The sequence below is a fragment of the Myzus persicae genome, unplaced genomic scaffold, assembly GCF_001856785.1.
Source record: "Myzus persicae strain clone G006 unplaced genomic scaffold, MPER_G0061.0, whole genome shotgun sequence".
Classification (NCBI taxonomy): Eukaryota; Metazoa; Arthropoda; class Insecta; order Hemiptera; family Aphididae; genus Myzus; species Myzus persicae.
Window position 1 is genome coordinate 41,468 of NW_019104274.1, and position 26,710 is coordinate 68,177.

The 26,710-nt window shown below is 35.2% G+C and overlaps 1 protein-coding gene and 1 pseudogene across 1 annotated transcript; both read right to left on the reverse strand.

Annotated features, from left to right (window-relative positions):
• Positions 1 to 16,097: 16,097 nt before the first annotated feature.
• On the reverse strand, positions 16,098 to 18,130 carry LOC111040770 (putative nuclease HARBI1). The gene is made up of 2 exons (XM_022324784.1): positions 17,669 to 18,130; positions 16,098 to 16,886 (listed from the first exon to the last, which is right to left on the reverse strand). Exons 1-2 carry the CDS (start codon positions 18,128 to 18,130, stop codon positions 16,098 to 16,100), a joined length of 1,251 nt encoding a protein of 416 aa, XP_022180476.1.
• A 7,029-nt stretch (positions 18,131 to 25,159) lies between these two features.
• The window catches only part of LOC111040771, a 3,681-nt pseudogene continuing 2,130 nt past the window's right edge, over positions 25,160 to 26,710 (reverse strand).

Here is a 26,710-nt window from a genome sequence, read left to right on the forward strand (position 1 = left end):
TAATTAAATTAATATAAATTAATGTATTTTTAAAGTGTAAAGCTTACGAAATTAAAATATAATATTATAATATAAATTACTTACTTGTAAAATAATATCAAATTGCTTTGATTTAAAATTAAGCGGTGTCTGAATAATATCAATATTTCTCTAAGTATTCAATAGTTATAGTTAAATCTTAAATGAGATGTTAAATATCAAATGAATCATACGTCTGTACTATACAAGCGTTTGAACTGCTGTGGTCCATGAAAATATGAAAAAAATGGTGGGAGAAGGCTGTTTTGGCAGGAACAAAACCGCATAGTGTGGCATAGTGAATACCGTCCGGTCAAAACGCATCCGATTTACCCGGACCCGCCAAAACGCATAGTGTGGCTAGGCCCTTAATATGAGGTATGTTATTATTATTATTATTCATATTTTGTTGTTATTATTATAATGATTATTCATATTTTGTTATTATTTGTATTTATTATTAGTAATGATTAGTTATATATTTTGTATTTTTTTTTTATAAAATAAAGCTGTCTTTATAATATCATTATTAAATAGTTGTGTTGTCTATAATTTATTATGCATTATTTGTTAATAGTTAATACTCAAATTACTTCTGAAAAATCAAAATGGTGTATTTTGGAACACAATTTTCATACAAATTGTATTTTGCCAATATTACAATCATAAATAATAATACTGATAATAGATACAGCCCGCCTTGTGCTGGCGAGGTATGAGTGTTAATTCAAAATCGTACTACCGGTCGCGTTTTTAGAAACCAAGAAATTAATTGAGCGGTCGTTCTATAATATCTATATTTTATGGCGCGACTGTTGTCGCGTTAAAATAATATTATTTTAATATAATCTGTGTTATTATGTTGAAAATTGTAATCATAAGTGATAAACGTTCACTTTATCTATGCAAATACTGGGGTAAGTAATGACTTATGTACCATATTATAAATTATTATTATTATTTCTACCTATTATAATATTATCTATGTGAAGTTTTGTCGTTTGGATTATACAGAACGATGAATACCACTGAGGCTAATTTATATCAGCCTCATTCTATCGTATGTTTCTAAATCGCTCCCACCACATAATCTTAATATTTTAAAATTGCAACTGAAGTTGTCGTTAAAACAGCCGTGTCCCGTTAATATTTGGCACAGGTGAAATGTGACATCACTGTGGTTCCCTTCAACCATGGTCCCAGATTGCCGATAAGCCGGTGGGTCCATCTCCCATTTGTAGCTTCGATCCACGCTGCCTGCCATCAGGTCGTGGTTGATTCCCTCGCAGAATCCTTATCGGTGCCCCGGAATATGCTGACCCTTTCCCTCACGAGTAGTTTGAAGGGTGCCCTGCTGACCGTCGCGTTTTTTGCGTTTTTCTCCTCTTAAGTTCGGCAGGATCAATGTCAGCTGCTGGCAGGCTTCTTCGGCTCTCGTCACGGCATATTCGCCGTGCTCGTTGAAGTGTAGCCTGGAGTCGAGAAGTACTCCTAGATACTTGACACATCTTACGGACGGGAAGCTCAGCAACCCACATCTAACCATCATGCTGTTGCGCTTGTTCCGATTCGTGAGAACGGTGGCCTCAGTTTTTTCGATGGCGTTCCAGACCGTTTTCCCGCATCCAATCAATAACCGATCCAAGTGCCACCTCCAGCGAGAAAGCGTCGATGCTGTTGCCACCAATGCGATGTCATCTGCGAACACAATTATTTCCACATTGGTTAGGAGATTTAACCTTAACAGGTCGTCGTACAGGACGTTTCATAGGTCTGGTCCAATAACCGAGTCTTGAGGCACCCCGCAGCTCACTTTAATCGGTCGCCGCTCCCCGCGTTCTCCACTGACCAAGATTGTCCTGTTCGAGAGGTACTGTCCGATGACATTTCGAAGGTATCTTCCCGTTCCCTTCCGTTCAGAGCGCTCAGAATGCCTAGCCAGGAAGCACTATTAAACGCGTTTTTGACATCCAGTAGAAGCATTCCCATGAACAGGTTCCTCGCTTGACTTCTGCCGTTGGCGTCCTGGAAAATACTTCTCATCCTGGACATATCTGTAGTGTGGACCTTCCGCGTTTTACAACCATTCTGGTTATCAGTGATGTTTCCAGACGTTAGCAGGTGTTCCCGAAGCCTCGTCGTCAGACATTTTTCGAAGAGCTTGCCCGTCGAGTCAAGCATGCATAGAGGGCGGTATGCAGACGGGTTATCCAGCGGCTTACCCGGCTTCCGGAGGAAGACTAGTTTTTCCACCCTTCTAAATTTCAGGGTAGATGGCGCCTCTAATACAATTGTTGAAGAGTTCAACTAAGTATTCAGGGTGCAGACCAACCTTCAGTACCTCATTGGATATCCTATCTGGCCCTGACGCCTTTCTATTTGGTAAGGTCTTCGCGACTGCTGCTACGTTGCTTGGCGAAAAACTGACTTCATCCAGTTCCTCCTGACTGACTGGAGCAATCTTACTCGTAATGGTCGCTCTTGTGTGGAAGAGAGTGTTTACAATGGACTTCAGGCGTTCGAGGCCCGGTATCTGTTTCCTGATGTTCAGCTTTTTCATAACAATCTTGTAAGGATAGCCCCAGGGATCGTTTTCGACAAGTTCACATAAGCGCTTGAAATTCTCATCCTTTGAAGCATGGATCATGGTGGACAGAGTTTTCCTTTCGTGCTTGAAGAATTCCAACTCAGCCGTACATCTAGCATCGTCCGTTTTTTCTTTTTGAGGGTGTAAGCCCTCCGTTATCTGAGGCACTTCTTCCTCTGCTCGGCAATGTCGGTACTCCACCATGGAACCATTCGACGGTTGTTGTTGCCCGATTTAGGCATGCTAGCATCGCATGCCTTTGTCAACCACCGAATGGTCATGTTGCATGCTTCTTCGAAGTCCTGGTTAGTCACGTTTACACCTGGCTTTAACGACCTTTCGAGCTCCACACGGTCGAGCTTCCTGAAGGCACATCCACTATGTGTCTGCATCGGGTCCCGTGGCGCGAAAATGGTGCAGTGGCGCACACAGGATTTTTTTTTGGGGGGGGGGGAGGGGGGTTATTCTATTAATAATTTACTATAGAGATTAATATTGTATAGCCCTAAGCAAACATATAGCAAAATGTTGTATAAAAAAATTATATCTAACATATTATTATAGTCTAAATATCAATTATAATTTAAAATAGTTAACTTGCTATGGTACAACTACAACAATGTATGCATTATGCAATATAGTATAATTCAGTACTATATAGCATAATAAAGTACAATGTATAGTATAATTTTATAAATGTAAAGCCAATCTCTTGTTTGATGTTTTTCCCATCTCATCACTATTTCCTTGGGTGTTATTATTATGTCCCTGTGAATGTTTAACATTGATAAACCATTAAGTCGGATTTGTCCAGTAGTATTCCTTAAATACGTTTTAATGCGTCGTAAAGTAGAAAATGAACGTTCACCTGATGCAGTTGCAACTGGTAAAGTAATGAAAATTTGAAGCAACTTTGAAAGAATTGCATACATTTCTGAATTACACTAGAAGAATAAATCTGTTACAGTTATTTTAGATTGTTGTGAACGTTGTGCCTGATATTCAAAGCTATTATGCCATAATTTTAATTCAGCACAGCATGAATATTCATTTAATATACCATCATTCAAGATATCTTTATATGTTGTTAGCAGTAACTTAAATTGGTCTTCAATGTCTTCGGTAACTTTACGGTTAGGCTTTGGTATTAAACAATCAAAACTCATTAATATGGACCGATGTTTCAAAAACCGATTATGTAATTGCTCTAAAAATTATCGAGAAAAGGGATGAATACTGCTACTTGGTAATAACTTTCCGGGGTGTCAACGTCTACATTATTTCTGTGTGTTTGCCGACAAGATATTCTAGGAACACAAACAGCAATTTCCAATATGCTACAAATTTTTTCAATTGACTTAATCAATTCATTGAATTCTTTTAAACGAATATCTTTTAATGTAGCTTGTGTGTTTTCAGCAAAAGAAAAGGCATTTTCTAGATCCAAATTTTCTGTTTGTAAAAATTTGCTGAGTGACACTGATATTGAAAACAGTTTAACAAGAATCATCATTGATATTTGGAATTTAAATTGGTGTATTGATGCTAGAAGTTGATTTGCCACTGATGAAGTATCTGTATCCTTCCACAAAGAAATGTCTTCTAGAGCAGAAATGATTGCAGGTTGTAATTCATAGTACAGTATGACAGCGTCATGACGTTCAACCCATCTTGTTGGGCAAAACTTTTTCAGTTTGATGATTTTTCATCTGGTAAAAGCTTTGTAATAGTACCTAAAAGTACATTTGATCTCTTAGGGTACGAGAATAAATTGTATACTGTTTGCATAGTTCCCATAGTTCCCATACAATTCCTAATATCAGGGATTTTACAAGAAAAAGAGATAGCCAAATTTAGGCAATGAGAACTGCAGTGTATATACAATGCCATTGGGTGTTGTGTTCGTATATGAGCTTGAGTACCATTGAATATTCCGGACATAGAGGACGCTCCATCATAGCCCTGTCCAACTAGGTACTTTGTTTCTATACCCATGGATTGAAGATTGTTTAGTATGGTATCTACTAATGTTTTTCCACAAATGTCTTTAACCTCAATGAACTGTAAAAAATCTTCCCTTAATTTTTTTTGACCAAAATGAACATATCTCACACATAAAATTAGTTGTTCTTTATTGGCTATATTGTTTGTTTAATCTGCCAACACCTAAATGATTTTGCAGAATTAATATCATGCACGAGCTTTTGTAGCATTATGCTATTGCAAGCTTTTATTATTTCATTTTGGATCCACCAACTTGTATACATAACATTTTTAGAGCAAGTCATTAAATGGTTTTGAAGATTTTGGTCACCTGCAACAACTCTAAAACGTAACAACTGTCTAATGTTACTATCATTGTAAATTTCATCATCATCACATCTAACCAATCCACCATGTTTATGACCACGTAAAGCAATACCCTGTCTTCCACAAAGTAATACAGTTTTGATTATTGGAATAATACGTTTTATATTTTCTTCAATTTCTTTCCTTAGCGAATTATTTACTTGAACATCAATTGATTCAATTCTTTTATTTTTAACAGCTAAAAAAGAATCATATTTATACAGACTTGTTTTGTGATATTCGTTTTTTGCATGCATCTCAAATACCCTTTTTGAGCCAAGTGCTTTCTTCCAATTATCAAACTTTTCTGATACTAACTTCCCCGGAGTTTGATGCATACCTTTACCAACACCTTGGTTAAGACTAAAAAATACACATACTTTGTGTTGGGGCCAGATGCATAAAATAATATTATGCGCTTCCGGACACCGACTTAAATAATTTAATCGGATTAATATTATGTTTAACAGCCGTTGGAAATTGTGCGTGTATATATTACTTACCTGAGCTATTTCTTCACTAAAAATGATAACACATATTTTGATTGGATAATAATGTTATGCTTTCTATATTTTACAATAACAATAATAATAGTAATAAATAATATAAAGAATAATTACGAAAATTAATATGATATAATATATAACAATATGTGTTTCTTTAGCCCGTTCGGCTTAAAAATGTACAACAGTATAAAAATAGTACATAATTAATAATTATATATTATACTAGCTGACCCGGCAAACGTTGTTTTGCCGTATAAATAATTTCTTGGTAATTTGTAGTGTAGAAAAAAATAACCAACTTATTTTAATTGATATAGATAGATCAATTACCCGGCGTTGCCCGGAAACAAATTCGTGATAAATGAAATAAAGCCATGTATTACCATTTACCTTCTTAAATACATAATTATCGATAAGACATAAGGTTAGGATACTAAACTTAAAAAAAACTACGTTTTTTGAAAAGTAATTTTTATTATTTTGGAAAAATACTACATAACTACCGATTAACCAATATTTCTTTATAAACTATATTATTAGTTTTTTCACCAGGGGCATAAATGTATAAGTTTTTTTCTGAGCTTACACGGGAGCAGGCAACATAAAATTGTCCGTGAGTGAAGCATGGATCGCTGATGTCAATTCCTGCAACTTTCATTGTCTGTCCTTGTGCCTTATTAATTGACATAGCAAAACAAAGTTTAACTGGAAATTGGACACGTTTAAATTCGAAGGGGTACTCGTTTGTTATCATTGGTATTCTTGGGATATATACCATTTGACCACTCGCTGAGCCGGTAAGAATTTCAGCTTCAATAAGGTTTTTTTTCAAAGATAATATTTTTAATCTGGTTCCATTGCACAATTTGGGAGCATTTAAATTTCGCATGAGAATAATAGGCGCACCGATTTTTAAATCAAGTTTGTGTGGGGGGAGACCTGATGGATTTAATGAGTTAAGAAATTCAGTCGGGATATCTATACCTTCATCTTGATTAGTAAGTGTATCTATGGAAATATAGTTTTTTTTATCAGCTTCGAACATGGAAAGAACTTTTTCGTTTATGATGTTGACGATGTCGTTTTTAGGGGCCAAAATTGCACGTTCACGGAGCCATTCATTGGATTTATTGGAAAGATGAGAAATTTCAGGATAAACTTTGTTGATTAAGTTATTTTGATCAAGAACCGAAATTGCAAATGTAGAATTTATGTGTATTGTTTATATTATCATCATTATTATCGCTGTTAATATTGCAGTTATCTGGCGAGCCATTGTTATTTTGACTTAATCTAAGTAAACGTTGACGTTTTATATTCCGTGTGTTCCTAAATTCATCAGATTGGTCAGCCGCTGGAGGGGAGGTAATCAAGCAGATTGACTTATCAGCAATCTGCTATTCTAAAGGATGGATTGAAATGAAACCCGATGGATTTGATAACAATATGCAAAAGTTTAGGAACACACGGTATATTCGATGAACGACCTAAATTAATTTTCCTTTTCATTGTGATAAATTTTAATAATTAAAAGAAACGAATAAAAAATAAAAAATTATAGAAATTATTGTAATTTACTTATTATTAGTACTGTTACAGGCATCTTGAATATTCGACAATTCATCGATAGTCGATACACAAACATTAAGCAGCGTTCCGAATTTTACGAAGCTTCTCTTAAAATGTCGGTCGGTCCGTCCTTCGTTCACCATAATGCGGTGAATTTCTATAGAATATGCGAGAAATTGTGTTTTTTTTTGTACTTACATAGATTATGTTATTATTATATTATACACATTATAAATGTTAAAATGTGTTATTTTATACATTTAATCTATGGTATTGATTTAAGTTAGCAACGAATAACGCTATGAACTATCACGTCGCGCAACGGTGATATCCTTCCTATGGAAGGGGAAGTTTGGGCGGCCACGTCTAGCCGCCGTCCGTTGCCGTACCGCGAACCTCACCCACCCAGTCTACGTAACTGGTCATTATTTATGATAATTGATAACTCCTTTGTTTTTAAAGTTAGAGAATCTATCAAAAGCCATAAACCTTCTCCGCAATGAGCTCTTCAATTTAAAAAAAAAATCATAAGGATCGGTTCAGTAGTTTCCGAGAACATATCACTCAAAGGTTTTCATTTTCACATTTATATATTAGAGAATATATGTACAATATTGCGTACCGTATTTGTGACTGTTTGAATCTAGTATAATATAATAACTAAGTTCGTGTAGCCCATACGACTAACTACGCCTACGATATTAATATTTTGAGCCGTGTACATAAATATAATAATTAAACGGTAGCTTAACCCTTACGGCCACTCCGTATACAATAATAAAAAATAAACAATAAATAGTTTGATTTACTGTTAGCCCTTCCGACTAACCAATATGTAATACAGTAAAACCGCTTTATAACGGACCCTCTGTTAGACGGAATCCTCCTTATAACGGAAAATGTCAATAGTCCCGGTTCAAATAATATATAAAATTGAACTCTTTAAGACGGAACCTCTACAAAATGGAAACGGAAAATGTTCGTAATCCAATTAGTAAAAATACCCTCTGTTAAACGGAAAATAGAATTATTTAAAGATAAATTACATACACTTACATAAGTATAAACATAGCCGTTGGTAATTGGCAAGTCTAAAAAACCACGGTGTTTTAAGAACATGGACATTTCTTCGTTACCTGTCATATGGAAATTTAATAAAAAAGCCTGGATGACAACAGAGATAATGGAGAAGTGGTTGCGTTATTTTAACGCAGATATGCGATCTCAGAATAGAAACGTCCTAATATTCTTAGATAATGCTGCATGTCACCCAAAGATCGAACTATCTAATACGAAAATACTTATGTTGCCCCCAAATACCACATCGATCACCCAACCAATGGATCAAGGAGTGATTTACACGTTCAAGTCTTACTATCGTAAGTTTTTGCTACAATCGTTATTATGCAAGATGGATAATTGTTCTTCAGCTCATCAGCTCGCTAAATCAATAAGTGTTTTGGATGCAGTCAATTGGATAGCGTTGGCTTGCGATAATGTAAAAGCTGAATGTGTACAAAATTGTATAAATTGTATTTACCTAAAATATAATTTTTTTAATACATACGTACACATACATAAATTCTTGAAACATTTTTTTTTACCTCTCTAAGACGGAAAACTCTTTATAACGGAAAAATTGTTGGTCCCAAGCGATTCCGTTATAGAGAGGTTTTACTGTAATTAATAATTGCTGACGCGTTAATACTTAATATAATAATAATTATCAGATACTTACAAATTGTTGGTGCTTAAATCTGGCCAGCCGCTACCTGTACCTGTGTAATTCACTAACACAAATATAATAATAATAATAATACAAAAAAGAATACAATAATATCGACAGTATATTATATTTCCTCTATCGTGAAGGTATTGACGTGAATGACTAAATGAGTATCTTGAGTAGGTATTTGGATGACACCGCCTATTTGAGCATGATCATCATGTTATGTTAAATGTTATGTTTAACGTTGACAATGGTGCATAACTATACTTTTGAGTGGACAACTGTTCGCGTAAGACTATAGCGACGGACTAACTCTTGGGCGGCTATACCATTTAGTATCGCGATTTGTAGCATCTGTGATATCACGTTTATCTTATGTTATATAATAATTAACATACAATTAAACCAATAATAAAACAATAATAATAAGACTGTTTATAAATTATAATGTACAATATGCATGTGATTGTGTGACCGTTCCCCTCGAACTCTTATCACACACATATATATATATTTATGTTTATGCTGGCGTAAACACTTTGCAATAGGCACCAATTTGTATTTGACAAAATTATAACCAATTGTATTGTAGGAGCCAAGCATATTGAAATTTTAAGCGTCTGTTTCCTGTTAGAGGGAATTTATATCCAGGAGTAGGAGCCCAAAGATTATTCAGTGCAATTAATTTTTCACTGTCAGAAACCTTTATAAAACAATTAAAAAGAACAATTAAGTAATGTCTCACATTTTAAAATTAAAAATCTTACTGAATTTTCAATATAAAATGAGATATCTTTATTGCATTTGAAATCATCCTTGTCATTTGTTGATTTATCATCAATATCATTAATCAGCGGATCATTATCAAGCGTCTACATTACAAGCAGGTATTAGCAAAAAGCAGTAGCACATACAAGATTTTTATCCAATAATAAATTTAAAGCATAATATATTAAAATTACATTTTAGTTCATAACAAGTATTTTACAAGACTACTGAAGCAAATATACGTTAATATGATTGAGATAATAATTAATAAGCTTTAGCTTTGGTAAAATATATTATACCTATGAATATTATTTATTATAGTCTTTTATCTGTATGGTAGTGGTAGGTAAATTTATTTTGGTGACATCTATAATGCTATATTATCATTAATAATATTGTATAATAATAGTAAATTGGATATTATAAAATATATACAATTTTATACATTATTATTTATTAGGTATAGGTACCTGAATACAATAATATAAAAAATAAACATTAAAACCTTACTGAATGCTTATTTATATTGATAATAGAACCAGATTCAGGTAATTCATCTTTAGGTACTTCAATATCACATCAGTATACACATCAGTATACAAACCGCCTAATATCCCATTTAATTTTACAAAGCCAACAAATTTTGAAAACCAAAGAACAAAAATTGTAATTGGTGATTTCAACAGCCACAACAGCTCCTGGGGCTATAACGAAACAAACGTAGATGGAGAAGAAGTAGAGAAATGGACAGAGGCAAATGACCTAACATTAGTACACGATACAAAGCTCCCATCGTCGTTTAATAGAGGCAGATGGAGAAGAGGGTATAACCCAGACATAATCTTTGTAAACAGCAATATCAAACAACAGTGCAAAAAGAAAGTCGAAGCACCAATACCAAATTCCCAGCACAGACCAATAACTTGTCAAATAAAGGCTATTATACACCCAGAAAACGTACCGATGATAAGACGCAATAATTTCAAAAAAGCCAACTGGGATAATTTTAAGACACAACTGGATACTGAAATCAACAAAATCACTCCAATACCTTAAAATTACGGCCAATTCTCAAACTTAGTAAAGAACATATCAAAACAAAATATACCAAGAGGTTGCAGAACACAGTATATCCCGGGAATGGGAAAAGAAAACAAAGAACTACTAGAAAAATATATCAATCAATTTAACAATGATCCTTTTGCTGAAGAAACAATTATTACCGGAGAATCCTTAGTGGAAAAACTGTCAGAAGCACGACGAGAAAAATGGAGATCACTAATAAGTGACTTAAAATAGTTCAAAAGCATGGAGAATGCTGAGAAACCTGGGAAATTATCCAAAAAGTGCAGAATCACATATAAACGTCACACCAAATGAAATTGCTCACCAATTCCTACAAAATGGAAAATGCCCTGGCATTAAGAAAGTGAAGCCAAAAATAGGCAGAGAACCAACAAACGAAGCCAATCTACTACACACTCCATTCACGTTAGAAGAGCTCGATGTGGCAATGGCACGGATGAAAGAAAAAAAGCACCAGGTCTAGATGAAATCAGAACCGAGCAGATTAAGAACTTTGGACAACAAACCAAAAGATGGCTATTAGAACTGTACAACAACTGCATAAAATGCGTCAAGATACCAATAATATGGAGAAAAAGCCGAATAATGGCACTAATAAAACCGTGTACGCAACCCATGGAGGCGAAAAATGTTCGCCCAATCCCCCTCTTATGACATACATACAAGTTGCTAGAACGATTAATACTTACAGAATAAACGACATAGTGGACAAATCACTTATAAACGAACCAGCTGGTTTCAGAGGAGGAAAGTCATGCACTGGACCGATACTGAACCTGACGCAAAATATTAAAAATGGATACGAGAAGAAACTGGTGACTGGCGCAGTTTCCATAAACCTAACAGCAGCATATGATACGATTAACCACAGAATTCATTTCAAAAAAATGTACGAGATAATAAGCGACTACAATTTAACGTCCTTCATCGCTGATATGTGAAGAAATAGAAGGTACTTCGTGGAGCTGCAAGGAAAGAAAAGCCGTTGGAGCTCAAAAAAATGGACTTGCACAAGGTAGCGTATTAGCACCTTTGCTATTCAACATATATACCAACGATCAGCCAACACCATATAGCGTTTCATATACGCTGATGATCTAGCGCTCACTGCTCAGAATCACTCGTTTGGAAATATAGAAAGCACTCATAACAACGCACTTGAATAATGTCAATTTATTACAAAGAAAATTGGTTAAAACTACCACAACAAAACCCAAGTATGCACTTTTCATCTAAGAAAAAAAGAAGCAAAACGAAAATTAAGATTAATATGGGAAGATGTTGAGATTGAAAATACCGAATACCCAAAATATCTTGGTGTCACACTAGACCGAACCTTATCATTCAAACTCCATTGCGGAAACGTAAAACAAAAAACTTACGCGAGAAACAACCAGATTAGAAAGCTCACAGGAACATCATGGGGAGCAGACCCAAATACTGTAAGAACATTAGCACTAGTACTATGCTACTCAACAGCCTAATATGCTGCCCCCGTATGGGCCAGATCATGTCATGCGAAAAAAGTTGACACTGCTTTGAACGAGACATGCAGGATAATCTCAGGATGCCTTAAACCAACACCGGTCGAGGAAATACAAATACTATCAGGAATAGCCCCACCAGATATTAGGAGAGAGATACCATCAAAGTTAGAACGACACAAAAAACAAAACGATCCCCGGCACCCACTACATGGAAAGAGCCCGCCGCAACCACGACTTAGATCCAGAAAAGTTTCGATGGAAGGAGAGAGAACAAAACATCACGAGGGAATTAAAAGAAGAGTTACCTAAAGAAAGAAACTGGAAATGGGAAAAATAGAAAGCATTAAATCGTTTAAGAACAGGAGTCGGACGATGCAAAACTACACTCAAGAAATGGAAAATATAATATATAACAACCAACTGCAAATGTGGTGAAATATAGACAATGGGCCACCTACTACAATGCCCTCTAATAGGAACACTTGTGATGAAAATTACCTACATCTGGCAAATGACAAAGAGGCAGCAGTCGTGGCTTTTTGGATGACCACGATCTGAACGACACGAAAGAAGAAGAAGAAAACTTCAATATTTGTGTTTTATAACTATGTGGACCATTTGATATAAAAATAAAAATAAGTACCTAATGTAATATTATATAATATAATACAATATAATATAAAACAAATACTGGCGGGTCGCAGGTACCCCCACGTTCTCAGATTGAAAATTGCAAACTAAATAGGTATACTAAATAATTTCGTTTATACGTGCAACGTGCTGAACTCTCAAAAAAGTAAAACTAATTAAATTATATTCAATTTTTAACTGTTATCTGTGTAAAGGTATAACAAATAACAATATTCATATTTCATAAAATCATGACACTTTTGTTTACATATCATCAGGGATGTTGGCGCTTTTCCCGAAATTTTATGGAGAGAAAAAAAAATAATAAAAAAAGAATGATAGCCCAATCTAGCCAACTTATCAAATACACCACAACTCGTACCAGAATATACCAGAGATCCAGCAGTGGCACCACCAATAAGAAATAATTTACAGTGATGCCTTGTTAGCGGCACTCGTCGCTACGCTCTATCGAAAATATCCCACGACTTGCTATGCAACACCACCTCAAGTTGGTCACAGTGTAACCGCTGTTATACCATAGACAACCACGCTTATCATTTTCGGCCAAAAGCTTATCACTACCGCTATAAAAATCGGGAAATCTTTTTTTTCTCCATGAAATTTCGGGAAAAGTCCCTGATGCCCATATCATCATGGAGGTAGATATGTGATAACGTCTTTTATAGATAAGAATATATATTTTAGTGGTAAGGGTGATATGCCACACCGACAGCACGGTAGCTTCCCAAATCAGAAGGTTTAAGCTATCGTTAAGAATGAACACACAAAGAGAAATGTTGTGATGATATTTATTCTTAATATTTAAGTCGAGAGGTTTACATAACACGAGGTTCCGCATGGACGGGTGATAAAACAGTGTACAGAATTTAACCGCGAGCGTAGGTCGTATATGGCAAAGTTGTCGAGGCGACGGGCGACGTAAAAGTGTTGGGCTCGAAGTCGGCGGTGCTTCGAGCGGGTAGGAAACGGCTTCGGCCGATAATCGCGGGTTATTATTAAGTTTTTACAATGTAAAAAGGGCAAGAGTTATTATAATTCACATAAAACACAAGAGTACAATCACATAAAACGAGGAACATCGGTTGCGGTAACAAAATAATTGATAGTAATAATTGATAATAATAATTGATAATAATAATTGATGATAATAATTGATAATGATAATTGATGACAATAAAAATATGTGTAATGGATAGATCAAACGTGTTTGATTTTCAGTCGTGAAATACCGTTCGTGAAGCCAAGATGTCGTCACAGGCACGTGGAATTAAGTTTAATGACAGTGAAACTACGCGTTTTTTGGAGTTATATTCTATGGAAAAGGTGTTTGATTGGGCCGGGAACGTACAAAAATAATCCGTGGTGCCCGGTCACCAGATACTTCGTACGCTCACTCACACACCGACCGACCTGTGTATGTGTGTATACATGTAATAGCAATTCGATCGAAGTGGACGGGTTCGCCGAGCAAAACTATCGAATGCTAGTGTGTGGTGGGTGTGTAAATGTGTATATATGTGGGTGTGTATACAATAAAACAATAATAATAAAATGGTAACACGGTTTTTGGTAATGAGTTGCTGTTGCTGTATAATACACAATAATAATGACACAAATATAAAAAATCACAGCAACACAAATGTATAAAATATAATATAATAAATAAATCAAAGCCCTTATGGCTCGACAGTATAATATTAAAATATAAATTAGCCCTCCTGGCCCAACAAAGGAAAATATGAAATAATATTATATTATATTATGGGCAGCTATTTAAGCTGTACACTTGTATAATGGTAATGATAATAATTTAATTGATTATAATATTAATACACAGCCCTTATGGCACGACAAAATAATAATAATTATACGGCCCTTCTGGCACGACAAATAATAATATAAAATATAAAAATAATATGCGGCCCTTTTGGCACGATAGTATAATGATTAGATAATATCTGTGGCCCTTATGGCTCACAAGATTTAAATGTATAATAAATAAATAATAACAAGAAAAAACTCACAATTTGTGGACGCAGACTGGCCAGCTGGTCCTATGCTATAAAAATATAAAATAAATACACGACAATAATATAATAAGTTAGGTAACAATAGTATAAATATCTGCGGCCTTTATGGCTTACAATAATAAATAATAGCAAAAATAATGCCTTTGGCGATTAGCACCAAAAAAAACAATAATAATAAATTAAAAACACCGGCGATTCGCGCACGGCAAAAAGAATATAATATAAAAAACAACACTTTTAATATTTGACTCGACTTTACAATTATTGTAGTATTATTTACACGCACAAGTGAATATTGCTGCGGCAACGTTCGGTACAAGACAAAAAGGCACGGCGGCCGTGTTAAATAATATTTGCGTAGACGGCGGCGGCTAATCTACATATTATATAATAATTCACAAGACAAGATAATTTATACAAAAATAACGAAGATCATAATAATATGTGACTGTGCGTGTGTGTGATTCGGTCGGTGGAGGAGTGGTGGTACGAGGTAATATAATAATAATAATATTTATTCGTTGGCTTGGACAGTGTTATATGATCCAAGTTTGGAGGAATACCGTGATAGAGATTTACGTGCCGCCGCAGCTAAGAGAATAAGTCATGAATTAAATATTCCTGGATTTGGACCAAAAGAAGTTATATCAAAATTCAAAAATTTAAGAAGCTCTTTCTGTCAGGAGTTAAAAAAAATATCAGACAGTGCAAGGTCTGGAAAAGGTACAGATGACATATACAAGCCAAAAGTATTTTGGTTTGATCAGATGAACAGTTTTATTCGTCCATTTGTTCAACAGCGACCCACACAATCGAATCTGGTAATTACCTTTTTTTATAAAAATATATGGTATTCGGAAAAAAAAAGCCCCGACATCAAATATTAAACTAGTATTTTAGAATATTATATATTTTATGGTTATAGATATTATGTTAAAGTGTTGATAAATGTAGAGATTATATTATGATTATATTTAATTATGTAAATCATAATAAAAAAGAATAATGTATTTGTTGGTACGGGGTTTTTTTTCCTATGACGGGGCTTTTTTTTCCTAGATTCAAATCGTTTATTTATGAAAAATAATTTTAAATTATTTAAAAACGACATACGAGTATTAATTTAAATTTAAATTAGTATGAATAATGCGTTGTTTTTAGTAACTATTTATAATATCTTATCTTATCTTCTATGAGTATTGTATAACAAATCGTAATCGAATCAACGTAAATATTATATTTATCATCCACACGATTGTAAATAAAAATAAATGTACAATATGTATAGATTTATTATTACTTATTAGTTATTTATTACAGTTCAATTAACACATCAATTATTTGGTTTTGCCAGGGAACAGCTCCTTCGTTATTAAAATAATCACGATATTTATTCCGTATTTGTTGTGCCTCCATATTAGGATGTCTGTGGTTAGTTGCTGGTAGATTCTGTAATCCATTATTATTTTGACGCCATGATCCAGGGAAAACTCGGTGGTCCTCATCCTCATAATCAATTAGATCCCCCGTCACATACCGAGGGTTTGTTTTTTTCAACCAATTATGAATTGCACAGCATGCGAGGACAACTTTGTCTAACGTTTCTAATTTTAATGAAATTGGTTTTTCAAACAATCTAAATTTACTTGCCAGTATGCCAAAGGCATTTTCCACTACACGTCTTGCTCTTGACAATCGATAATTGTAAATCCTTTCTGCAGGGGTTAAATTGCGTCGACTGTAGGGTTTCATTATATACTTTTTTAACGGAAATGCATCATCAGCCAAAATAACGAAATTGTTTGGTAAGGCTAGTGAGTTTGTTTCTAAAGCGTTGTACAAAGAGCTATTTTGAAAAATTCCTCCATCTGATCCTCTTCCTTTCGCTCCAACATCAACATATAAAAAACAATAGTCGGAATCCACTAAGGCCATTAACACAATACTATAACTGTTTTTATAATTAAAATAATCTGAACCACTTCCGGGAGGAGCTCGTATGACAACATGATTACCATCTAGAGCACCTACACAACCAGGAAAATTCCATCGCGTTCTGAAACCATATTCAATGTTTTTCCACTCATCTGATGTTGCAGGGACCTGAAACATTATATTATTAAAATATGAATAAACTAATAATATTAACACATTATTATTTATATTATAGAAACTTCCTATAGAAAATTCCTCAGAGGCCTCAATAGAAAATAGTCTACAATCAAAACTTAACTTTGAATACAGTTGTACTAGCCAAAACTCTGATGACGTGACACAGATTGCATCGAAAATTGATACACCTGCGAAGATAATCAAAAGAAAGATTGAAACAGAACCATCAACATCAACATCAAAAAATAAAAAATCTATTCGTGATCATGAAATAGGATTTATGACAAGTGCTATTGACAAATTACATGAAATTTCAAATCGCGCATCACAAGTCGCTACTAATAAAGATGATAGTTATGATCATTTTGGGAAATATATCGCATCAATGTTAAGAATTATAGGACCACCAACAGCAATACGATTACAACAAAACTTCATAAATGAAATTACAAATGCTATGTGCCCCCCAGAAAATGTTATTACTGATAATTCAACGCCTGGAACATCAAGTGGAAGACAATCAAATTTAAGTACTTTTTCGGCTAGTAATGATGACGACTACATGACATACTTAACAGATTTATAATTAAACAAATTTTATAATTATAATTATTATTATAATTAAACAAATAAAAGTTCACTATTACTAATAAATTTATTGTTATTTTTATTATTTTATTTGTAATCTATACACTTAATACGGGCACAATATTATTTTTGTTTTTTTATAATTAAGTAATCAATTTTTAAATTTTAAATTTTAAGGTACTTACTTGTATGAATTCTGCTAGTTCATTGTATATTGCTTCACAGGTTTCTGGAATAAATTTACTGATTGTGTTTTTTGGAACACGGAACAAAAATTCTAAGCTTTTGAAGGAATCACCTGTAGCTAAATACCGTAAAGTCACCTCTAATTTTGTTTTTGCATTAATTGCTTGTCTCATGTTAGTGTCAGATTTTGAAATAATATTTGTAACACGCAATAAGAGGTATTCAAACTGACATTCAGTCATTCGCAATAGGTTTCTAAAATCTTCTGGAAAATTGCTTTTTAATTCCATACTAACCAAGTTCGACGCTCCTAACATATTTCTTCGCTGTATCCATTCTCTAACCCAAACACGTCTTTTTTTTCGTTTTCTTGTGTCCTGTAAGCGCTCCATCTTTTTTGCTAAGATAGTAGCAAAAAACGAACTTAAAACGGCACAACTTTCAACAACCAGATCATTCATGATCGATGATTCGATAGTGACTAAGTCGAAACACGAGGCGTGAACGGTATGAACTCCCCCAACCGTGTGAACGTTTCATCAATTCACACTTTCGTGAGTGTCACGAACGAAAGTTGACTAGCGTGGTTCACTGTCGTGATTAACGCCTCGTGTGAACCCGGCATAAGTGTGGGACAAGGGCACCACATTACTCCCCCTCGGGCAGCAAAAAAACGAACTTGCTTGGTTTTTTGGACGACGTCGATGTTGTTGGCGGCGTATGAGTGGTCCGTTAGCGGGTCTTCGCGGAGTATGAACGCTGGTTTCAATCGGTCGACGGACACCCATACCTGTCGATTGTTGGATTGTAGTTTGAAGGTCTTTTCCCGTCGTTCCAGTACTGCGTGCGGGCCTTCATATCGCGGTTGGAGAGGTGGTCTGGTTGCATCGATCCGTAAAAATACATGACTGACGTTAGACAGTTCGCCAGGCACAAAAAATGGACCGTTTCGTGTTGTGGTCGGTACCGGGCGTGGGCCGTAGCTGCGCCATGGCGTTGCGTAGGGCCGCGATGAGCTCGGGTGGTCGTGCCGTGGTGGGTGCGGGATGAAATAACTCACCGGGTAGCCTTAGTGTGGTACCATACACCATTTCGGCGGGAGCTAGGCCGATGTCCGTTTTGACGGTGCTACGAAAAGCGAGAAGCACTAGAGGTAATTTGGTGTTCCAGTGGACTGATTCCGAGGTTAGGTTAGCGCGTCTTTGAGTGATCGATGTAGTCGTTCGATCATCCCGTTCGCTTGAGGATGATAGGGCGATGATCGTATGTGCTGAATGCCGAATGTAATTGATAGTGAACGGAACAGGTCGGCCTCGAATTGTCTCCACTGGTCCGTAGTTATGACATCGGGTACGCCGAAACGCGAAAACCATTGACTCACGAGGGTGACAGCAACGGCATGGGCGGACATGTTGTCTAGGGGCCAAGCCTCGGGCCAACGGGTGAAGCGGTCGATACAAGTTAATAAGTATATATTACCGTCTGACGGGGGCAGTGGTCCTACGAAGTCGATGTGAAAATGACCAAACCGGCGTTCTGAAGTGGGGAACGGTAAAATCGGCGACACGGTGTGCTTGTTTGTTTTGGTCCGTTGACACTGGACGCAATGCTTGACCCATCTACTGACTTGTCGATTGATGTCGGGCCAACAATAACGCGCGTTGATCAATCGCGACGTCGCTTTCTGGCCGCCGTGCGCGAGACCGTGTAGCGCGTCAAAACGCTGCGGCGGAACGCGCTCGGTTTAGGGTGAGCTAAATTTGCCGTGGCAGCTAGTGCTTTACGGCAGGTGTCGAATGCGGCGCGTGTGTCGTCGGTCCACCGCAGAGGTCCGTCTCTTTTTTTTTACTTGTGCGGCCAAATCGTACAACGAAGTCTGCATCTCAGCTGCACACGGTATAAACCTGCGGTAGAAATACACCGAGCCGAGGAATCGCTGTAGGCCCTTTTTAGTCGTCGGTAGTGGCCACTGGTGTATAGCGTCATGCAGTCCGGGTTAGGTCGACAACCGTCCTTATCGATGATATGACCTAGGAAAATAAGTGATGCTGCGGCAAAAACGCACTTAGCGGGGTTCACTGACATGCCGTATTTTTGAAGTCGCTCCAAAACCGCGCGGACGTGTTCGTGCTCGGACTCGTTCCGAGACGCGATGAGCACGTCATCGATGTACTCGAAGGCGAAGTCGAGACCGCGCAACATATCATTGACGACGCGCTGAAACGTCTGCGCTGCATTGCGCAGGCCGAAGCACATCACCGGGAATTCGAAGAGCCTGAACACAGTGGTAACTGCTGTCTTCGGTATATCCCGTGAAGCGATAGGGACTTGATGCTTTAACCAAATCCAACTTGGAAAAACATGACCGGCCTGCCAGGTGTGCCGTGAAATCATGCAGATGAGGCAACGGGTAACGGTCAGCACGTGTGACCGCGTTAAGACGCCGATAGTCACCGCATGGTCGGCATGACCCGTCTTTTTTGGCAACTAGCAGAAGTGGGCTGGCCCAGGCGCTTGACGACGGACGACAAATCCCTTTGCTCAGCATGTAATCGAATTCGCGGCGTGCTATCTGGTTACGTTCCGGCGGTAGTCGTCTTGGGCGGGAGAATAATGGTGGTCCGGTGGTACGTAGATCGTGTACGACATTGTGCTTGAACACGGTAGGCACGGGCGATTCGCGCGTGACGTCGGGAAATGCCTGCAGCAAATCGGTCCATTTGTGTGAATGAGATACGACAAATGCTGTAGTACTGACGTCATTAATGGATATCGTTTGAATCACATTATGATCTGTAGGGTCGATAAGACGGTGATGCTTGACGTCGATAAGCAAACCGAAATAATGTAAGAAGTCGGCGCCAATGATAGGTCGAGCGACGTCTGCCATTTCGAATGTCCAAATATATGTTCGTTTGACGCTGAAATTTAAACGTAACGTCTTGGGGCCGTACGTTTGTATTCGCGGGCGGTCATCGTTTCCGCCAAAACGAAAAAGGTTTGATTTTCATTTCCGCCAAATCTATTTCTACCTATATTATTCAGCTGGAGTTTGAGAACCCCTAGTCTGTCTGTAGTGCTATCGACCATCGATGTACATAATGTACCATGTCGATAATCCATTGTATATTGAAGATATCATAAAGAGATAATTGATTTTAAACGTAGAAATACCTATATAACATTAAAAATAAATATAAATCGATTTAATCTATATCACGTGTAGATATATCAGCAGTGTCCGTGTTATCGAGATCAGATAGTTCTGTGATCAGATCTGTGAGTACTGTAGTAACAACGACGAAATTAGGAGTCCACGTGAACCGTGAATATTATATACGTCTATTAATTATTGAATAATATATTGGAATATTATGGAATTCATAACGAGTAAACGTGGTAAAAAAATGATTGTGATTGATGGGTTCAAATTTAATTTTTCGTATAAATCTGTCCAAACAAATATTTCACGGTATCGCTGTTTTATCAAAACTTGTACCGCAACTGTTTATGTTGATGATGACAATGTTTTAATCAGTACAACAGGTATGTTAAAAAATGTATTTATTTTAATTTTACTTTTTATTCAATATTTTAAAACTAATTAGGCACGTATTAATTACTTGTACTGTAGATCACATATGCAACGGTCCATGTTCTAATATCGATAGGCAAAAAGTGACGAATGCTTGTAAGCGAAAAGCAATAAATGATATTAGTGAAAGACCTCAAAAAATAATTTTGAATGAAATTCAAACAAATAACAGTGTTTCAACCTTTACGGTCAATGATGTTTCAGCTATTCGACAATCTATATATAGAGCACGAAAAAATGTATTTCCAATTAATCCTTCGTCATTAAATGAGTTACATTCTGCAATAGATAATACGAACAAATCTACCTCGAATGGCGAAGAATTTCTATTAATTAACGACCAAGAAACAAATATCATTATATTTTCTTGTGAAACAAAATTAATTTTTCTATGCGAATCACATACAATTTTTGTCGACGGAACATTTGAATATTGTCTAAAATATTTTACTCAGTTATTTACCATTCACGGCTTAAAGAACAATTTTTACGTACCTCTTGTTTTTTGTTTATTGAAGAATAAAAACTCTGAAACTTATACACAAGCTTTTAAATATATTCAAACTAAATGTTATGAAAAAAATTTGAATTTTGACCCTAAAAATGTAACTGTCGATTTCGAGATTAGTATTCATAATGCTGTATTATCTATTTGGCCTTCAACTAATCTTATTGGGTGCCGTTTTCATTTAACACAAGCGTAGTATCGTAAAATTCAAGAGTTAGGGCTTAGTACAGAATATAAAGAAAACGGGTGGTTAAGGACTACATTCGGATTAACATTTTTAGATCCTCAAGAAGTTACAGATTCATTTGTCGACGATTTTATGTCTATAATACCAGAAGAGTCAGCATATTATAAATACGCTGATTATTTAACTGACAATTATATTTCTGAAAATAGTGTGTTTCCGCCAACAATATGGTCCAATTTTAGTGCAAGTATATCCAGAACAACAAATAATTGTGAATCTTTCCACGCTCATTTTAATGAACAATTTTATAAATCACATCCAAATATTAATACATTTTTAAAAATTTTAATCTCGAATGTTCAAAACAATGTATACATTCAAATTAACAGTTGCAACTTAGGTATGCAAAAACATGTAAGATGTAATATAAAAGAACGAGTGAAAAGAACAACAAACGCAATAGACGAATACAAAAGTAAAACAATTTCAAGAATGACATTTTTAAAAAAGGTATGCAATCATTATTCAAAATAATAATTAATAATTAATTATAGAAGTATAGAACTACTACTAGATATATACATAGACTTAATTAATAATAAATAGACTTAATTTAATTCAAATTCAAATGTTTAACTTAAATCCAAAAATTAAGTCAAATAATTTTTGGGGGTCAATGAGAACCACCTCCTCGTGGTGGCCCCTGGGTAACTCTAAATGGTTCTCAAACTATAATTTAGACAGGTAGGCAGAAATGAATTTGGCGGAAATGAAAATCAAACCTTTTTCGTTTTGGCGGAAACAATAATTGGCGGAAACGAAAATCGAGTTTTTTGGCGGAAACGACTGACGCCCGTATTCGCGTACCGTTGGCGGCCGTCAACACTATGTGCACCTGCGGTAGGTGGTAACACAGATATTTCGGCACCGGAATCGAACAGATATTGCTTGCCGGTTAGTGTGTCGCTGACGAACACGCGGCGTGTCGGGTTGGGCGGCGGAAGGTAGCGGGGCCTCCGCCGCTTTCACTAGTTTTCCGAGCGGAAAGTACACGGGCCGCGACAATTTAGCGCTTCGGCGCCAAAATTGTTGTGGTAAAAACACCAGCTGTCATTACGCGGGCGTGATTTTGAGCGCGAACGTGATCGGTTAGATGTTGACTGCGCGGTTGGACGTGACGTTCGGAGCGATTTTGCTTGGGCTGTGGCCAGTGCGGCGATTTGCGTAGTAAGCGCCAAAATGGAATTTTCGATCGCTCTGAAACGATCCGTGTCACTGTAGGTGGAGACTGAAGAGATGTCGTGACTCGTTGTTGCGTCCATAATTCGATCGGCGCGTTCAGCGACTGAATCCGAATTGCCGTCGAGACTAATGACGACTGCGCGGATAGCGGGAGGCAGTTTCTGTAGCCAGAATTCTTTAAGGGCTTTCTCGCCGATGCCGTCGGTGGTTCCGCTTCGCATGTCACGCAGTAATTGTGATGGGCGACGGTCGCCCAAACCTCCAGGCTGTACCATTAAACGAAACCGAGCGGCGGTAGGGACAACGTTAGGTTAGGTTAGTGCAATAAGTCGGCTTTTTATGAGGTCGCACCTAGCATCTGGACCTAGTAGGTCTGTTACTGTAAGGATTCCGTCCTCGTCCAACGTGGCGACCACGTGGTTGACGCGCGATAGGTCAGATTTGATGAGCTGGTTGTGGTAAATAGCCTCCGCGTGCACGAAACCATTGCTCGGGAGCGTGGCACCAAAAACTGGGAAGTCGCATGGTAGATAGTGCCGCGACGGCGGCGTTTAAATCAACCTGTCTACCCGGTGGTGGAGGTGTCGTCAAACCTGCATTGCCGTTTTCGGTAGACAGCATGTCTATAAGGTTATCTAACTTGTTTCCTGATAAAATAAGTAAGAAAAGTGGTTGCAAATTTTTTCAAGTTGGTTGCTTAAAGTTGCTAAAAGGTTGCTAAATATTGGCACAAGTCCGAAGTCTTTATGACAAAGTCGGGGGCTGCGTGAAGTTGGCCCCCCAGTTTTATTATGCTGATTTTAGTCACGAAGTAATAGGTTGCAAATTTTTTAATATTGGTTGCTAAAAGGTTGCTAAATATTGGCACTAGTTTGGAGTCTCTTTGTCAAATTCGGGGGGCTAAGTTCACGCACATATCGATATAGATAAAAATATCTGTAATATACAGGCTATAGCCGTGATATTATGACGAAGGTAAAAATATCATTTTAATAAAGTTCTAAGACAACATATAAATCGAGATCAATGATCATGTTATCAAGTGCTGCAGTACCTATTATAATATATAATATTATTATAGATACTCTTATAACTTATAATTAAAGCAGTAAATTAAAGACCAATTTTATTTCATATTTGTAAAAATCGTTAATATTATACTAGCCCATATAGCAAAGATATATCCTTTATATATTTATCACATATTTGTTTTTAGATATCTTTATCTATTGAATATTAATTGAGGCTTCACTGTACAACATTTTTAAACATCCTTATGATATATAATAGATGTCTTATGAACCAAAAAGTTATATCTCCCGAATATATTTAATAAAATATTTGTCGAATATATGATTCTCGATATACAATAGATATTTACGATTACATCTCAGAAATATGGTTAGAATATTGAGAAATATGATTTAGATTTCTGATGGATATACAAATTGACATATCCAGAGCATATGTGTTTTATAATTTCCTTTAAATATCTTACAATATCTATGAGATTTGTCATATATATTTCAACAACCATTTATTTAGATACCTTAAAAATATCCAATGAATATTATTATTGCTTTAAAATATAATGAATATATTATTAAATGTTATGCTTATATATAATATATATAAACTTTAAATAAGCACAACATTTATAATATTTAGTAACATAATACTTTATATTGTATGTACATCAAATATTTAATAAAATCTGAGATGAATATGTCAGGTTTGTGTTCATGGGATGACAATATAATAGGATTTAAATTATGACCAAATGTTAAAAACACAAATTTACTCAGATAACCTTATTGCACAGAATAGTACTAAAAAAATTAATCGCGTGTAGACCTTATACACAGTATGAATATTCATATAAACAGTTCTCTTATTATATTATAATATAACTACAATAAAACAGTTTAAAACATAATAATACTAATTATTACATCACATTAAATTTGTAAAACATTATTTTTGTTTAAACGGCTCTTTGCACTTGTCAACCATTTCCCAATTGTCGTTATAATTTCATCATCGGATATATTTTTTAATTTCGATCTCTTTATTACATATAAAAAGTATATGACTAGATAAGACATCATAATTAAGTATTGAAGGTGTTTATAAATATTTGTATAAGAATATATTATTATATATTGAATACTTTTATTTTTATGTTTCTATAAGAATTAAGAACTAATCTAACCTGATATGCTATATAAAATATACGTATAGTACAATATAGTCGTAGTGTTTAATATACAGATAATAGTGTTACAGAAATATTTGATAAATTAAAATATAATACTATTATTATCAATATATATTTTTATATAATATTTTCCTTAATGTCCTGCTACTCCCAGTATATAAGCTACATAATTATATAAAAATCATTTTTTATTTTTGACAGTAAAAATAAAACTGGCCAATTTCTATATTTAATTTTGATGGTAAAAACTTCAAAGTCTATGTCTTAATAAAGGTGGTTTCATTTGATATTTTATACATTATAAGAACTTTTCAAAATATTATTTTTTGAATAAAATATGTAAATAAATCATAGTAGTATTCATATATTATTATGATCATAATTTTCGTTATACATTAAACTATAGTATAGTATAGTATTGTATAGTATCATTTTTCAATTTTTATTTTTATTAATATTCAGAATTTATGAAACTATTTTGTTTACATACAGTATTTAATGTGAACATTTTTGTTTTTGTTTTATTATTGGCGAATTAATGTAATTCAAAGTTACAAAGTTCTTTATACCCTTATATTAAATATTAAAAAAAAAAAAATCTTTCTTCAAATAATTAAAAATTTAATATAAACTCAAATACTAATTAATAAGTATCTTTTACAACACTGGGTAATAAACACAGTATATATTATAATTATAAGCATCCTATTATAATGTCATAATTTTAAAATAATAATTCCTATAAAATATTATTACCAAATATTGCTCTGTTGATTGCTAATAATGAAAATTTCTCTTTATTTCTTAATCCATAATATGTGTATTGTACATATTAATATGTCATCTTGAAATACCCTTTTCATGATTTTGTAGATCATATTTTGAAGTGATTTGCCGCCAATTCTGTATAGTTCACATACCTGTAACAAAATTTAATAATATACCGTAAACATTAATTTTTCGCCTTGTAAAAAAGAGTAATTATTAGAGGTCGGATTTTTATGATTTTACATATTTGTTTCTAGTTTATGCAGTTAAATGGGAGTGAGAAATCTTTACGAATCATGAAACACAGAATTCACAGGAAAAAATTTATTTTGCATAAAAAAGCATATTTCAGAGGTTAGAGAATATTTAACACGTTAGAGAATATTTGGGAATATTTTTGTGATACCCGGCATATAATGAACATATTTCACGCATATCAGCATTTGATAAATACAATGTTCACTAAATGATTTATTTCCGGATTTTAATAAAAATTAATCTCCAGGTATTCCTTATCGATTGC

Bases quoted from the DNA above. Each gene is read 5' to 3' on its own strand.
- LOC111040770 (XM_022324784.1), bottom strand. From the start codon at position 18,130: ATGAATGATCTGGTTGTTGAAAGTTGTGCCGTTTTAAGTTCGTTTTTT. The intron at 16,887-17,668 runs GTAAGTACCTTA...ATAATGTTTCAG, and splicing joins AACTAGCAGAATTCATACAA to GTCCCTGCAACATCAGATGA.